Genomic DNA, 16,018 nt, shown 5'->3' with positions numbered 1-16,018 from the left:
TATGGAATTCAGTTTAAAATGGTTTCAGCGAGTTATATCAAAGGTTTATTCGTTATATTATACAGAAGTTTCTCGCATTTATAGTGTGCGGTAGCTGATTGCGATACACATCCTCATAGAAAAGACTTCTGAAAAACTAGCTTGAATAAAGATATACGAGATCGATATACGTATTCGTACTAAATAAATTTGTTATCCATGAGATTCCTCTATGATTACTATACATCATTTCTTATTCGTAAAAATATGTCACTCGTACTATAATGTCATAGCGACACTGCATTGTGAATGAAGCGTAAGACACGTTAATCGATCGATTTTGCAATTGGAACAAGAGAAAAATTTATATAAATACTTTACATACAGTATGCGAAGTAATTATGTTAAAAGGACAATCTATGGAGGATGGGAATAAATTAACATATCTGTTTTCAAATCCTTCAACATCTCATCGCTTAATTGGAATAAATTACTAACAAAGATTTTAAGCAATGATCATTATGAGATAAGATATATGTTAATCAATCTTTTACTTTGTCTGCTATAATTACTTTATTCATTGTTCTAAAATATTCAGCTTTTGATTAAGATAAAATTGAAATAATTAACTGAAGTGATATTATCAGTTTCATATTTTGTAATACGAATTTAATAAATAAGAAATTTTGTCTAAACAAATACTTTATTGATAACTTATTTAATAATTTCTTTTGTTCGATATAATTACTTCGTACACTGTAGCGAAGCCTCTTCGATTATACTTATGAATTTCTTATACCGAGCGCCTGTTCCAATTCTGCGCGTTTCTGTTGAACCTTCGTGTAGAAATATCTACACACTGCTTCCTGCGCCCACGGTTGATAATAGAATTCTGCTCTGCGTTCTTCTTCTGGGTTGCCAACAACGTCTATCATGGTCTTCAAATCCCTCGTTTGCGAGATAATCCATTTGTTGATGAACTGCTGAGGATCTTTAGCGAAACTCAAGAAGAACTCTCGGTTCGTTTTTAACTGGTTGATCGTTTCGACCGTTTCATGGATTTTATTGTCGAGGCTCTGGATTTCTTGTTGACTTGCAGTCGATAACAGGAAGTTGTTCATCTGTGTTTTTAACGTATCGTCAACTTCCACGTCTATGTCGTAACACGCAGTCTGTTTCGTTTCTGTACCTAATTTAGAACGTGATAGAACAAATGGTTATTTTTTGTTTTTGCAAATCTTGGAATATAGTGTGCACTTCTTAATTATTATTGGAGGATCCTTTTGCAAACTCATATTTTTGAGAATATAATTACAAAATACAGGCTCGGCAGAAAATTGTTTTGCCTACCAAGTATTATAGAAAGCACTATACTTTGGATATATTATACATTTTCTCACACTATGTGCATTCTGTGCAATTTCACACTTTCAAGTTTCCTATAGATGCATACAAATCCGCACTCTAATTATTATTGATAGGTACCTTCGACGCTAATAACGTGATTGATCACGATCGGGTCTGGAGGATGGAGCAACGGATTTAAACGCTGTGGTATTTCCGCGAATTTCATCCTTGAGCAGGCAAATATTTGTTCGAGATATTTATCACAGTTTATGAATTCCCTCTCATGACTGTCTTGAAGCTTGTGTGTCTTTATGTACTGCCAAAGAGCAGAGATAATAACAGGTCGCGTTTGGGTATGTACACCTAGAAGTCGGGCTAATCTAGGATCTAGTTTAAACTGCAACCAAAAAATTTCTGTTAAATTCTAACTCAGCTTACATTTATTTTATTCATTAATAAGGATGTATAAGAACCAGAGGATGTCAAACTGGGAAAATTTAATTAACTTAAATTAAAGTAGTCAGAGCAATTAGAATGTTAAGCATTTTTGATTTTACAAATTTTAGTACATCCCTTTTATTTAAAAGAAATGTTACCTGTAAGGGTTGATAGTCGAGAAGCAAGAGAATAGTGCATCGAACATTTTTATCTCCAGGTCTTTTCACTTGGAAACCATCAGTTTCTTGTGTTGTCAATGTACGGTGCCATTCAACCAAGTGATTGTCAGGCCCATATAGATCTTTATCCAATTCTATAACTAGACTTTTAAAAAAGGAAGAGAATTTCCTTTTTACCTAAAAATCGTTGTAATATAAATGAATTATCCTTTGTTTTCAGATGATCTATTGTTTTCTTTTCTAAAAATAAACTGATTTTTACTTTATTAGGATCATTTTTCGTATCGTCTAACAGTCGTCCCTCGACTCTAAGTTCCCAGGATGCAACTGAACCTTCTTCACCCTCGCCAGCCTCTTTCGCCGGGTAGAACGTATTTGAAATAAATATTCGCAATTTTCTTTTTTGTTTCATTGGGCGTTTCAGTGCTTCTTGTATATCAAGTCGCTTTCTCATTATGGTCGCGTCTAATTTCCTCTCAAATGCAAGTAAGTCCATATAAGCCTGAGATTCAGGCACTAAATCGCGCACTTTTTGTGGCAATATCTTGTCTGCTAGCTTTTTCTTCTTCTTGGACGTGGAATGTGAAAAATCACTGTTCCAAAAATACCTATATGAGTTTGTGTAAAAATCATAGATTCAAAAATCAATAAACCAATTTTTAAGCTTATGAAATGCAGTGAAGTTCCTGGTGAATTCAGTGAATGGTTTCTTTTTAACATTTTGATGATGACAAATAAATTAATAATTTAATAATCAAGTAACCAAATTGATAAAAAATTAATTGACATATTGCTTTTTGAAATGTGCAAAATCATAGATACTAAAAGCTAGTTTATTCCAATAAAAACAATTAGTTAATACATTGTATAATGCAATGAGTTAATGAGCAAAGTAATACAAAATATGGATGCAAAATTAAATAAAAGCATGCAGTGTTAGTGTACTTACGGTTTCTGTTGTGACATAGGAATACGTTGATCTGCGCTCCTTTTTCCAACAGGTGGAGTCGGCATAGGCCCTTGACGCATGTTCGAATATGGTTGATTGGCTCTTATTATACTGGCTGGTCCGGGACCTGCATTAGCCATTTGTGGAGGAGGAGTAAATCCGGATCTCTGCTGCATCTATATAAAAATTAACTTAGAAGTTCCTTACTGTTCCAGTTAATTCAGTTATCTTAATTCTTATATACTTACAGGAAAATTTGGGCTAGAATACTGCCGTAAATTAGGAGGTACAGATGATGCAGCATACCTTTGTGGTGGAGGGCCATTATTTCCTGTATTTGGTACAGGAAACCTTTGTGCCATGTTTCTTTGGTGATAATCCTACTGATTGAAATCAACAAACGTTTCATTCATACAAATATTGTTGTACGGTTTACAATAAACAAAAGAATTTAAATGAAACTTTATCAAACTTTATTCTACAGCAAAGTCACACAAATTGCTATCAAAATATACAATATTTTATTACATAAGAAAGTTTATTTATGTCCCTTGTACATAAAATTACTTATTTTTATACACAGAAATAAAAAGACAATGCTTTTTCAATAAACACTTCGGCTTTTCTGTCAAACTAGTGCAACTAGAAAACAAAAACATAACCTCAAAAAGCGTACCTAATTACAACTCTACTTAAGTCGCAATTAATCGTGTTATTTTTCTAAGTATCGTAACATTGTTAACAAAATGGTAAATTTCATAAAACAATCGGTAAAAAGATAAAGAAGATGAATATCGAAAAGCTGAATTAGAACTTTTCCGTCAGAATTGAGTGCATTTTTGCATCACAACACAGTTGCACTTGGAACGTTTCAAACTGCAATGTTCTATGGCTTGATGTGAATCAAAGTATGAAAAGAGAAAAAAGAACGACGAACAAGTGAAACGAATTTGGCAAATAATTGAAAAACAACCTACGCCTTCAAAATTTCTTTCCGCTTTCCTCCAGGTTTAATAAGTTCTCGAAAAGCGGCAGATTATGGGGGAATAATTTTTCTGATTCATGAGAGGGCGCCACCATCTGTACTGTCTGCAGGGATTTTTTAAACTTAATTTTTAATTTGCTAAGCACCTGTTTTTGTATTATAACGTAACTTAGTTTAAAATATCGTAGAATTACGCTAAAAGCATTTTTTAAAATCTTTCATGACTTTGTTTATTTCCTCTAATTGTTTACTAAAGATTTTCTAATTTCCAATACAGAATTATAGAATAATGAAACTATAATATGAACTTTAACGCATTTCAAGTATTATTAACAACTTACTTTACAAAATTCTGTCAAAAAAGTACTTAATTATTTCATTATTCACTGTTTTCATGTAAGCTAAAGTAGTTAGATGAGAATATATTTCTACGTGATAAAATATCGATTATTAGTTTTGTTCTTTTGTATGAATTTTTAGAATAAAATAATAGTAAATTTCTTCAAAAAATAATTTAATAAATTTCCTATATATAAAATTTCCAAATTCTTTAACTGTGTAATAACATTCTGAATTTCTTGTAACATTGAATAAGTCAATTAAAAGATAGTAATAATAGAATACCTTGAATACCACCTGCGCACGCGGATTCTCATGAAAACAATAATTAATCATGAGACGCGTGGGGATTTAATCCCGGATGATTCCGCGTTTAAATCGTAAAACGCGCTCAAATTAAAGTGGGATTAGGTGTCGACAATTATGGCACGGCCACTCAAGTTACAAAATGGTCGTTAGGAACGATAATGATTTTCGATTTGATCACGTGTTCGAAATAACCGAAATTATCAGATTTCGACGAAAATTTTGCTCGTTGACAACGAAGAGGGGAAATGGAAATACGCAAGATGCCGCGATTATATTTAAATCTGAGTCAGTAGCCAGCGATTTCGCCAGTGAAGAATCTTCCATATCGTTGGAATATGAGTTACGTTGATTACGCAATTCTCCGTTATCGCGAATAAAAATCCCCATAGGAAACAACTTTAGGAATATATTTAAGCTTAGACTAGAAATGGCAATGTCTCGTGATTTTTTTCTTGAAAACTACAGATACTGGCTACATTAAATTTTGTGCATTCATTCATACGTATTTCAAGATATATATATATATATATTTCTTTTATTGAGATAATAATTTCAAATTTCAAATGATGATTTAAAAAATACATAAAATATAAAACATTCTGTAATTATGTTAGTTTGAGATAAATGACGTAGCTTGTTTCTATTTACATACTTACACTATGTTTGTTATTTTTTTTTTAAAAGAATGGATTTCTTTTTAGGTTTGAATTTTAAATAATTCTTTTATAAGAGCGCCATCTTAAATAAGAATTTTTAAATTGCCCGTCTTTTGGCGGGCTTTCATCCTCAATCTGTTGGCTCTTCACGTGAATTCAAAAAGTGGATCAACGTAATAATAACTCGACCCATATGACGGCTGGTTATTTAAAGAAAAAACCTCTGATACTCTTTGCGCAATCGAATTTCCTTTTTCCCGTTTTTTCTCGAATATTTGGAGCGTAGAATGCAGCGAAGGAGTGCGTTTGAGTAACAATATGGCGACTTATAGATGAAAGTCGAGGAACAGAATATGGAACGAAGTAAAGATCGTATTTTTCGTTAAAATGACAAGTTTATAAATTAGTTAATAGGAAATTTGAAATAATTGCGGCTTTTATTATTGAAATGAAAGATGATAAAGTCTTAAATCTTTTACTTTCCAGTTCAACATTAACATTAACGAAAATAAAGCTCGGCTTCAACTTTAATTTAATTCTATATTGAAATTTTCATTTGCGAAATGTAACAGTTTTTTTAATTTAATTTGGAATTGAAATTCTGTATAGTATCTTTCTTAGAAATTAATTTAAGTTTAGATTTATTTACAAAATTTGCATCTATTGGCAACTATAATCTACCTACTATGTTTCATATGTAGTTACTTATTTATTATAGTATCAAGTAGCTAAGTTTAATAAGAGTAGCTATTAAAATCGTGGAAAGGAAGCAACACAGTGAATAAGTAATACGACCAAGAAAGCGGAAGGAGAACTGTCTAGAATTAGTCAGCCTCTCAATCCATCACCACCCACCGCAGTCCACAGTGCGCTTCCACCGAAATGGAGCAAATAAAATACATCAGCAATAAGAGAAACATTATTACGATCTAGTGGAGAATTTTACAAGCAACAAAATTTCAGCACTTTCGACAAATTAGTTATATTATGTTTGGTTAATTATTATAACACTTTCTGATATCGTACAGTATGCATAATTTCAGAATTTATGACACACCAATCTTGAAAGTTAGACTACTAAAAAGCTACAATTTATTTCAGTTCACCCAATGTTCAATTTCAAAGTTATTTATAATTTATTCCAATTCAGAAGCAGGTACACAAACATACAGTTCACCTATCTCCAAATTCCTAAAGCTCTTTCCCAAGTTGCTAAACCACCTTTAATCGCCTACGTGATACAAATGCCTGAATTTGCGTCGTGCAAATCTCGAAATCTACTCTACGGAAATTCCAAAATTCGCGACGAATCAGCAAATATGAAACCACGAAAAGGACTACAATTTATAGAAACTCCGATTCACGACCAAGTACACAAACGAGTAGGTAATCCCATCTGCACTTGCACAAGTTGCAAAACCATCCTAATCTTCTGCCTCTTGCAGCTTCCAGCGCGTGATCACTTGCTGCGACCTCACCTATTCCACTGTAATACAACGACTATATACAAGTTACTGGATCAAATTTACCTAACTCGAACGCATGATTTTTCCAATGCTGTCGCACGTGGAACAACTATCGCGTGTATCGTGGAGTCGCAGCTTGGCAGTGGCGATTTTGGAAATTCTACGTCCAAGTGAATAAGCCGCTAATATTAGATCGTCGAAAACTGCGGAAAGCACGTACTCCTACACTGGTAAACATAGATACATGGACACGTACGTGGCGTCGTCATTTTCGAAACACACGAGGTCTGCAGCCGAGGTGTTGGACAGTTTCCTCCAAAGCGTGGGCCGTGTTCCCGCCATCTTCGTCCACTATAAGAGGGATCGGCTCTAGGACCAGGCATTTCAGTCCTCTTCGACAAGCACCGCAAAGCACGAGGATGGCTCTCGAACGACAAGTGCGCGCCAAGGTATGAGCTCGAGGATTTTCGTGCATCGTACGTTCGTTTCGTGAAGAATCCGGAAACATTTTGCCTTGTGCGAGATCGTTGCAACTTTATTTCGCTCAGTCGCATCCTGCCAACTCTGCTGTGAATCCATCCATCGTGAATATTCCGCTCGTCCCTGCTACCCTTTCCAACAATCCTTGCGTGTCTTGTAAATCTTCCGACTCGTACGAGACAAATTCTTTAATTCGTACGATGCAAATGTGTAAAATCGTTTCACGCAAGCCTATGAATTTGTCTCGTGCGAGCTTCTGCGTTTCAAAGGGTTGCGCTGAGCTTTGCAGCTCAGAACTGGGCCGAGCTGGATATCCGTGTTTTTCACTGGCGATTGAAATAAACCATTGTGAATCTCGTAATCGATATCGGTGACCACGGATGGGAAGATTCATGGGTTTCGATGTTTAAAATTGCTCGTTCTTTGGATTTGACAAGTGTTCTCCAGAAAATTCTTTTTCCGCGAAATTTCGAAGGATTTCACGTGGATGGTTCGTCAGTGATCTGTATAAGTTTCGAGAAAGATATCCTCGCGGTATTTATCGGAACTTTTCGGGAATTATACAGCCGATGTATTTTAGGGGAAATTCCCAGTTCGAAGATGATTTATTTTTTAACTCTGTACTTGTTTAACGATAGTTCGCGAAAACAGTGATTTCACCCGATTGTCTCGTTGCAGATCGCTGCAAAGCGTAACCCAGAGCAGGAAAAAGAGGCCCAAGAATGGATCGAGTCGATTTTGGGCAAGAAATTCCCACCAGGTGAAGCCTTCGAAGATGTCCTCAAGGATGGACAGGTGTTGTGCCATCTGATGAACAAGATCTCCCCTGGATCCGTCGCCAAGATCAATAGCAGCGGTGGTCAATTCAAGATGATGGAAAATATCAACTCGTAAGTGTATTTTGGAAATCAGTCTAAAAGCGAACCTAGAATAAGTTTGAATCTTTGAAGATGCAAGAACACATACGCGCGAAAATTGATAAAATATCCAAAGTATGATGCTGTTTGCGATATTTGATAGACAAAACATTTTGCCTCTGCTGTAAGTTCCTCTTTCTTTTGAATGATATTGATAAAAGTACTAATTTGTATAAATATCTGCAGTTTGAACTGTATCAATAAAACGAGATGAAACTATCAGCTTCTTACTATCAGGTTCCAGAAAGCTTTGAAAGAGTACGGCGTGAACGACGTTGACGTGTTCCAAACGGTCGACTTGTGGGAGAAGAAAGACATCGCACAGGTGGTGACGACCCTCTTTGCTCTTGGTCGTACGGTAAGTTTAATGAAAAAACCGGATCAGTGGTATCGAATAGGCGCGTAGCCTAATTATGCAATCGAATGGATTATTTAGTTTAATTCCATGCCACCTACAATCTCTAATTTCCAATCGTCCCAGTGTCTAACTTCTGTAACGAAATACAATATTTTAGCTTGACCTCGATAATCGGTTTCCACGTTACTTTCATCCTTTGATTATTCCACGAAAAGTTTCGCTAAATTGCAAATAAAATCTTCCCCACAGACGTACAAGCATCCAGAATGGAAAGGACCATACCTGGGACCTAAACCTGCTGAGGAATGCAAACGCGAGTTCACGGAGGAACAATTGCGCGCCGGTGAGACGATGATCGGTCTGCAGGCCGGTTCCAACAAAGGTGCCACCCAATCTGGCCAAAGTATCGGCGCCACCCGCAAGATCCTCTTAGGAAAGTGAATCAACGCGATATCAACAGGTTTAGATTAAAGAAAATTTATACTTTGTATGTACCATGTATATAAATATATATATTATGTATTTATTTTGTATTTTGTAATTAAATAATATATATAATATATATTTGTTATTTAACAAAGAACTGGTTGTATCTATCCTCGCCCTTATTAGGTCATTGCCGCGTGTCGTTTCGTCATTCGAAATTTTCCAAGGTTTCTAGAGTATTCTCGAGGCTGGTGTAAAAATACTACAAACGTGACGGTGGCCGTTGCGGATCGACGTTAACAGCGTTTTTAAAGCGGCTGCCAGTGTTTTATAGAAACATCAACGTCCAGATCCTCGTCTTTTTCGTCTCTGAATACCGCCAATTCCCGAATTATCGCGATTATTTTCGAAACTTCAACTTCACTGGGACCTCGTTCCTGCGAGTGTCTACGTTCGTCCTTGTCTTTGTCGTCACTGGCGCGTTTCAATTTCATTTCGATCGATGTTGCGTTGATCGCGCGAAATAAAAGATAAAAAAAGGGGGGAAAAAAGGACGAAGGATAAAAATTTTCAGACAACGGGGACCTCGTTCCTGCGAGTGTCTACGTTCGTCCTTGTCTTTGTCGTCACTGGCGCGTTTTAATTTCATTTCGATCGATGATTCGATTCGATCGATGTTGCGTTGATCGCGCGAAATAAAAGATAAAAAAAAGGGGAAAAAGAAGGACGAAGGATAGAAATTTTCAGACGACAGAAATCACAGAGACCTAGTGCTCCAGCATTTCTAGATTCGTTTCTGTCGTCACTGGTGCGTTTAATCGATGATTAAATTCGATCAACGTTAACTTGAATGAGAAACAACGTCGGAAAAAAGAAACAAAGGGAAGATAGAAGGAATTTTGAAGAATAGTGGAGAAACGAGAGAATTCTGGCAAATCGCGTGACTACATTCTCACAGTATAATTAGAACGCTGGAAATAAAAATACACCGGTGCTCGAAGGTTACGATGATTTACAGAAAGTCTAGACTCTTGTGTTCCTAATAGAAAGAGAAGCAAATAAACGAACGACTGCATTCTATCGGGGTTAAGTCAGAACATTCATATAGGAGTTTGTTAATGGGCAGAAACAACGAGATTTATTAAAAACGTCGTATTATCTGTTGAAGCGTAGATGCATCTTGTAGTTGGCGAATTTGTAAGAAATTTCTCTGTTGTCATTTCGATTCTGAATGGTTGGCGCGTGTGTACACCGAATGTTTGACCAGAACCAACAGTTTAACAGTGTTTGAACTGGTTTCATAGATCCGTTGTTCTGGCAAATGCAGCCACAATCCTTGTTTTACAGATGCAATTAGACTCAGGCTATCGTATTCGATAAAAACTTTGCTTCTACTCGATAGAAGCTAAACTCGTTACGAGCAACTGAATTTTTGAAGAATTTACGTAGTTTGTATTAGGTTGGCAACTAAGTGATTGCGGATCTTACCGATCCCATCGGATAAATCGTTCAGAATTATTTTATCGAGATAATGTTTTTCATTAAGTAGTTTGAATTCTTGGAATATGTGGAATATTATTTAAGGAGAGTATTTGGACCTTTCTAAAATGGATTATTCTCTTGGCGGTGGCCACAATTTGGCGATAATACAATAATACGATATTATTATTGTAATTCACAGAAATTTGGAAATAAGTTGAACATAATTTGTAAACGTCGTGTATCCCAGTAGGTTGATATCGAAGGAATTCTATTAGGTGGTAATTCTCATTAGGTGGTAATGACAAAATCCGCAATCACTTAGTTGCCAAGACAATGATATTGGAAATTAGACATTTCGAGGTTAGGGGATAACTGAAAGCTTCGGACAACGATTTGAGCTATCGCAATGATTTCGAATTTCAGATATCGATTTCGAGTATCGAGAAATTCTCCTATTCGGAAGATTTCGAAATATTCGAAATGTCTTTAATTTAAAAATCGCGAAAGTTTCCGAGTAGAAATTTAAAAGTTCGAGATCTCGTAAAAATGTCTAGTTTGAAATTTGCAAATACAATTTTCGAACCTAAATATACCTAGAAACTTTCGTTTCGAAACTGAAAGGTTGGAAGAATCGGTGGATCGCAGACCTAAAATTTACGACGATATTCGTTCGGGCAAATCTTCGCTACCAAGACAAATTATTTCCAACTTAATCCCAAAACACCCACGTATTACGAGTATAATAATAATAATAATGAAAAAGATTTTCTGACGATAAACAACAGGTGGAAGTAAATTGAAATCACAACGAGACGTGTTGGCTTTCGACTTCGAGACGACACGAAAATAGTGATATTGTAATTAGCATTGTGTATAGCGGTTGTAGACACATCTGCCGCGAGATTCGAGAGTTTGCCACGGCCTTCGACGTAACAGGCCGGTCTAAAATTATTTTCGTTTATTCCAGATGCGCGAATCTACGCCGCACAATTCTGGAAAAGCGGCGAAGGAACGTCTTCCATCATCGTTTCTAATATCCTTTGACAGTGTCGACCATTTTGCGTTCAGCGACAGCTTTAACGATTCAATCACGAATAATTAAACGTATCGGTTATGAAATGAGGACTCGAGATTGGCGACATCTATGTATCCGCTGCACCAGACTCCGTGGGTATAGCGGTGTTATTTACAGAAGGAAAAATTATTGTTCACTGCCAACTATAAACGTTTGAAAATCTGTTGCATAATTCGTTTCTCAGATAAAAATCGTGGTGTGTTTTTAATTTTCTAAACGATAGACGAAGAATGATTTGGTGTCTTGCGTAGTTCTACGTATTAATTTTACAGGACTTCTCGAGCGATAGAAATTAATTAGAACTTAATTTTGAGCTTAGGACGCGAAATTTGAAATTTGAAAAAGCCCGCGCGCGCTATTCGACATGTATTATAAAAATGTATAGAGCATTCCTCGCAAGCGGAACTTAATTATTCTTCACTATGGTTTAGGTTAGGATTACGAATTTTAGTGTAGACAGATTGCAGAAAATTTGACGCAGCAGATATTTCGTTTGAAAGAACTTTTTAGATTCGGCGTCGTATGGAATTCTATAGAGGATTCCTTGCAAAGAGAATTTAATTCTCTTTGGCTGTAGCTTAGGTTAGGTTTTGAAATCTCCTTGTAGGAAATTCCAGGAATTTTAAAACCACCATTTAGAGATCCTTCGTTTAAACGAATTTTTAGATTTCGGTGCTCTTAAAAATTGTATAGATCATTCTTCTTGGAAGGGGAATTTCATTTCTTTTGGTCAGTTTTTGGTTGGAATTATAAAGTTTCAGAATAAAGGATCCCAGAAGATTCAAAATTAAAAGCTCTTGATTTAAAATTCAGAATCTAATTTTAGATCGATTGAAGGGGGATGACTGTTGGAATTGAATTGGAATTTTGGAGGCGGGAAAATGTAATATTCTGGTGAATTATGCAGACAAATTGACGTGGATAAGTATAATAAATCTTGTGGATAAAGATAGGAATCGTATCATGGTTAGGTGCGAATGTAATCACATGTATTTATAACAGACACCTTTAAAGGACTTTCATTTGGTCCATTTGTTGCATTTCTAAATTTAAATTGTAAAATCATAAAGAGGAAATAAAAGAAAAAAATAAAAAAATAGAAATGATGTACAACATTTTAAATAAGATATAAAACAAGTTGACGTGGTCTTATTTTATCTTAGCATGCCCCTCTACTTGTTTATCATATTATTATTGTTACTATTGCTACAGTTACATACAAGAAGCGTATTTTTCCACAAGTAAACAACTTTATTTGCTATAATCTTGATTGTCGTCACAGATTCATAGCATCATAGAAAATTTGGAAACTGTTTTCTCCTGTAAATTAATTTTTTCATTAAAAATTAATTTTGTGTAAAAATCTAATCTTTATAATTACATACAAAAAGAAAAAGACGACGAATATTGCTTTTTGTGCAAAACATCAGGCGAATATCAATAGTATAAAATTAAATTAGTAATTTAATTGGAGTGTATGTTTAATTGCAATGGTAATATTATTTTTACCATCGTATGGTCTATGAAAGTGTTTATATTCGTTTCAAGAAGATGGCACTACGTAGCGGATAGCGGAGTTGCAAAAATATCGTAGTTCAGGCGTAATTGCAAGTAGATGACTCTACATCAACTATATGTGTATTTCATATTCTGATATTGAAATTACAGCAATAAAAAGCATTCCCAGATAAAAAGTACAAAGACGAATGGCTTAAAACGACGTGTTTGCAAAAATTGTATCTTTTAATTGTTCTGTATTTAAAAATTTTTATTTTTTGATTAACAAGATACTGAAATTAATAATTGCTGAAATGTTTTTCCAAATAAACTGTACAACAAAGAATTAACCATTGAACAACACATTTTAAAAAATTTTACCTGTTCAATTAAAAAAAGCGCTACTGGCGGCAGTACAGTAGTATTTATTGCACCATCCGTACATTTCAATGTTTTTGAGTGTAACACATAGACATAGACGCTAGTAATTTTCAATTATTAATTTTATTAATTGATAATCCAGGTTTGAAAAAGAAATCTAAATTAAATTAACCTGGCATTCTGATTCAGTTGGCCTCCATATTGAAAGAAAAGAAACGGAAGGGACCTACAAATGGCGCGATTTTACTTTCAAATATCAAGACACCGTCTTAAATCTTTCATCTTTGAAACTCATCTCATTTCCTGGAACGATATACAAACACGAGAACGTTTCAAGCGTTCCTGAACGTTTCAAGTGGTATGCACGAAGTTGACAGGAGAGGGTAAACAGGTTTGATTGAAAAATGGCCAACTAACCTCGAAATGAGACTGTCGCGACTTGTAACTTTTTCTTGGTGGTGAACGTGAAATAAAATGAAACGAAGTTGAGCAGGGTAGGAAACTTGGACTCAGGAATAGACATGATCGAGGTAGTCGTTCTCATTTCTTACATACTTGGCGTGAGAAGCAACTGTGCCTTTTGATATGGCGCCAGCCATAGTCGTAGCATCCGGCACCAGGATTTAATTTAAAACCCTTTCCTACCGGTATTCTTCGAGATGCAGAGAGTTAATTTGAGTGATTTCGTATTAAATTTCTACAACTCGTTTCTTACTAAATTTCCCAATTTACAAATCTTGGCACCGATTGGTTACGCGATGCGCGATTTAAATATTGTAGTGATCTAAGGAGATTGTAAACAATGTACCAACAATATATTTAGTTACTACGTTTAAATAAAACGATGCGAGGGTGAGACAATTTTGGATGCTGTCGAAAAAGATTGCGGGAAATTTTAATTAGTTGGATGTCGGTTCGTTTAATTCTACCAGGGGAAGAAAATTTCTCCTCGATCGCAACAGAGTTATTGCGAAAAATCTAGATCGTCAAACTTGAAAATTTGAACTTTTGGATTCGTGGTTTTGGAAATTCGAAATTTCCTGGACCTTAATTTGAAAATTTGAAAGTTTGATAATTTGAAATTTGGATTAAAATTTGAGAACTGGAATTTTTCGATTTAGAGTTTGAAAATTTGAGTACAATATTTATGTTTAAAAATAAACTCTCGCGTTATTAATTCAAAGTTACTTTAAAACAATGGTTGCTGTAGTCGAGGTTTTTGACGTGCAAGATAGTAGTTAACGAGGATCATCTCGCTCGTTTTTCATGCCAACTATGGTACATCATTCCTGAATTCATGTTACACCGCGTATGCAATTCCTGGCATTTGCAGGACGTTCAGAAACTGCATATGACATTCGAATCTCTCGGATGACATATTCATATTTCAACAGGCGAAATGGCGGGCCAACTTCTCGGTTTCTTTGTTTCTCGAAATTTCTTTGAATCGAAACTACGTTCTATTTTATAATATTATATAAACTTGCTTAATATTAGTAAACAAATGGCTACAGTACTCTTCAAAATTGAAAAATCGCAAAAGTCCATGGTTAAAAATGCATCTTCCAAGGAGCCAAATATTCTTTATTCTAATATCATAAAGACTGTTTGTGTAACAGAAACCTAACCTCAATCTAATCTGTCACTTATATTAATTAAGATTAGTTCCAGAAACGTTACAATAGTCTTAAAAGTCCTGAAACTCTAACTGCAAATATTAAAAAATCATTTCCAAGGAACAACCCTATATTTCCAGCAAAGTTAAGTCCACGCAACCGAGGTCGCGGTGTTATTTCGTCACGCGACCGCGGCTTGCGTAACGCGTTCGCGAGAGTGTCCAGAGCGATTCGCGTGCGACCGAGTCATTATGTCACTCTAATGTAACAAGTGAGCGGACTTGGAATTGGCAGCCAGAGGGGGAAATTATTAAATCGGCTATGCAGAGGAGTCGAGGTGGTATATTTCAGCTTAGGTTACCTTGAAAAATATTTGTCAGCGTGAGCCCGTGCGTTCGCGCGCTCGTTGTTACGGCTACATGAAAAACTGGGCCGGCTGCCTAACTTCTAGTCTGCCTTTCTATTATCGGATCCCTATCAGATATCATCATTATTGAGGAAACTTTATTGGCCACCGAAATATCCGCGGCCGCGAAATAAATTGTCGCACGTGCGACAAGGGCCGACTAATCTGTTTTGTCACGTTTAACGAATGCGTTAATGAGCGATTAACGAGCGGTGAGTCGGTTGAGGAATCGACCCTAGACGTTAAGAGATTAACACAGAGATTTGTGTTGTGTCTTTGATTAGGATAGATTACTGAACATGAATGGAGGTTAGGAATAAAAGTATGTTAAGATAGATTTTAAACGCTGTTTTGTAAAAATTCTTAACATACTTTTACTTACTATTTACTATTGTTTACCTTTTTTTATTATTATTTTTTTTGCGTTGAGCCAGGAATTATGACGAGGTTAGGTTAGGTTCGGATTACAAAAGTTTCGGATAAAGTCTCATTGAAGGTGTCATATTGAGTCTGGGTTGGGAGAAAAAATAGGTTAAGTTAGATTTTAAATGCTGCTTTCTGGAGAATTTTATTAAATAGGAATCACGATGTGGTTAAGTTAGGTTAGAATTAAAAAGGTTCGGGAAGAATTCTTATCGGAAATATCACATTGCAATAGATTTGGGCTAACGAAAAGGGTGAGGGAATATCTTTCTCTATGTCCTAACGATCAATAATTAATATTTCCAAAATA

General features: G+C 35.5%; 3 protein-coding genes across 7 annotated transcripts; 2 read left to right on the top strand and 1 right to left on the bottom strand.

Moving 5' to 3' along the window:
* Nucleotides 1-26: 26 nt before the first annotated feature.
* LOC100740060 (brahma-associated protein of 60 kDa) lies at nucleotides 27-3,990 on the bottom strand. Of its 4 annotated transcripts, none has more exons than XM_003491756.4 (7): nucleotides 3,870-3,990; nucleotides 3,141-3,272; nucleotides 2,893-3,068; nucleotides 2,206-2,551; nucleotides 1,923-2,120; nucleotides 1,465-1,723; nucleotides 27-1,168 (listed from the first exon to the last, which is right to left on the bottom strand). In XM_003491756.4, the coding sequence occupies exons 2-7, from the start codon at nucleotides 3,252-3,254 to the stop codon at nucleotides 762-764; spliced, it is 1,500 nt and encodes a 499-aa protein (XP_003491804.1). In that variant the 5' UTR covers nucleotides 3,255-3,272; nucleotides 3,870-3,990; the 3' UTR covers nucleotides 27-761. The 4 variants fall into 4 exon arrangements, with proteins under 4 accessions (XP_003491804.1, XP_024225456.1, XP_012244587.1 ...); XM_024369688.2 differs by having other exon boundaries at nucleotides 2,206-2,536; nucleotides 3,870-3,981; XM_012389164.3 differs by having other exon boundaries at nucleotides 3,141-3,275; nucleotides 3,870-3,968.
* Nucleotides 3,991-5,830: 1,840 nt separating this feature from the next.
* On the top strand, nucleotides 5,831-6,850 carry LOC117152057. 2 transcript variants are annotated; one of them, XM_033322380.1, is made up of 2 exons: nucleotides 5,831-6,563; nucleotides 6,627-6,850. In XM_033322380.1, exons 1-2 carry the CDS (start codon nucleotides 6,291-6,293, stop codon nucleotides 6,819-6,821), a joined length of 468 nt encoding a protein of 155 aa, XP_033178271.1. In that variant the 5' UTR covers nucleotides 5,831-6,290; the 3' UTR covers nucleotides 6,822-6,850. The 2 variants fall into 2 exon arrangements, with proteins under 2 accessions (XP_033178271.1, XP_033178272.1); XM_033322381.1 differs by having other exon boundaries at nucleotides 5,831-6,567; nucleotides 6,627-6,766.
* Nucleotides 6,851-6,902: 52 nt separating this feature from the next.
* On the top strand, nucleotides 6,903-8,982 carry LOC100750162 (muscle-specific protein 20). The gene is made up of 4 exons (XM_012389193.3): nucleotides 6,903-7,096; nucleotides 7,806-8,017; nucleotides 8,282-8,402; nucleotides 8,652-8,982. Exons 1-4 carry the CDS (start codon nucleotides 7,067-7,069, stop codon nucleotides 8,841-8,843), a joined length of 555 nt encoding a protein of 184 aa, XP_012244616.1. The 5' UTR covers nucleotides 6,903-7,066; the 3' UTR covers nucleotides 8,844-8,982.
* The last annotated feature ends 7,036 nt before the right edge of the window (nucleotides 8,983-16,018 follow it).

This window comes from Bombus impatiens, unplaced genomic scaffold (assembly GCF_000188095.3).
Source record: "Bombus impatiens unplaced genomic scaffold, BIMP_2.2 scf_0637, whole genome shotgun sequence".
NCBI classification, from domain to species: Eukaryota; Metazoa; Arthropoda; class Insecta; order Hymenoptera; family Apidae; genus Bombus; species Bombus impatiens.
The sequence above is the reverse complement of the archived record's forward strand: the minus strand, read 5'-3'. Positions and strand labels throughout refer to the sequence as shown.

Coding starts and splice junctions, on each gene's coding strand:
- LOC100740060 (XM_003491756.4), bottom strand. CDS start 3,254: ATGGCACAAAGGTTTCCTGTACCAAATACAGGAAATAATGGCCCTCCA. Junction 1,724..1,922: donor TCGACTATCAACCCTTACAG/GTAACATTTCTT, acceptor TTTTGGTTGCAG/TTTAAACTAGATCCTAGATT. Junction 1,169..1,464: donor TCACGTTATTAGCGTCGAAG/GTACCTATCAAT, acceptor GTTCTAAATTAG/GTACAGAAACGAAACAGACT.
- LOC117152057 (XM_033322380.1), top strand. CDS start 6,291: ATGTTCAATTTCAAAGTTATTTATAATTTATTCCAATTCAGAAGCAGG. Junction 6,564..6,626: donor ACGACCAAGTACACAAACGA/GTAGGTAATCCC, acceptor TGCCTCTTGCAG/CTTCCAGCGCGTGATCACTT.
- LOC100750162 (XM_012389193.3), top strand. CDS start 7,067: ATGGCTCTCGAACGACAAGTGCGCGCCAAG. Junction 7,097..7,805: donor AACGACAAGTGCGCGCCAAG/GTATGAGCTCGA, acceptor GTCTCGTTGCAG/ATCGCTGCAAAGCGTAACCC. Junction 8,403..8,651: donor TCTTTGCTCTTGGTCGTACG/GTAAGTTTAATG, acceptor TCTTCCCCACAG/ACGTACAAGCATCCAGAATG.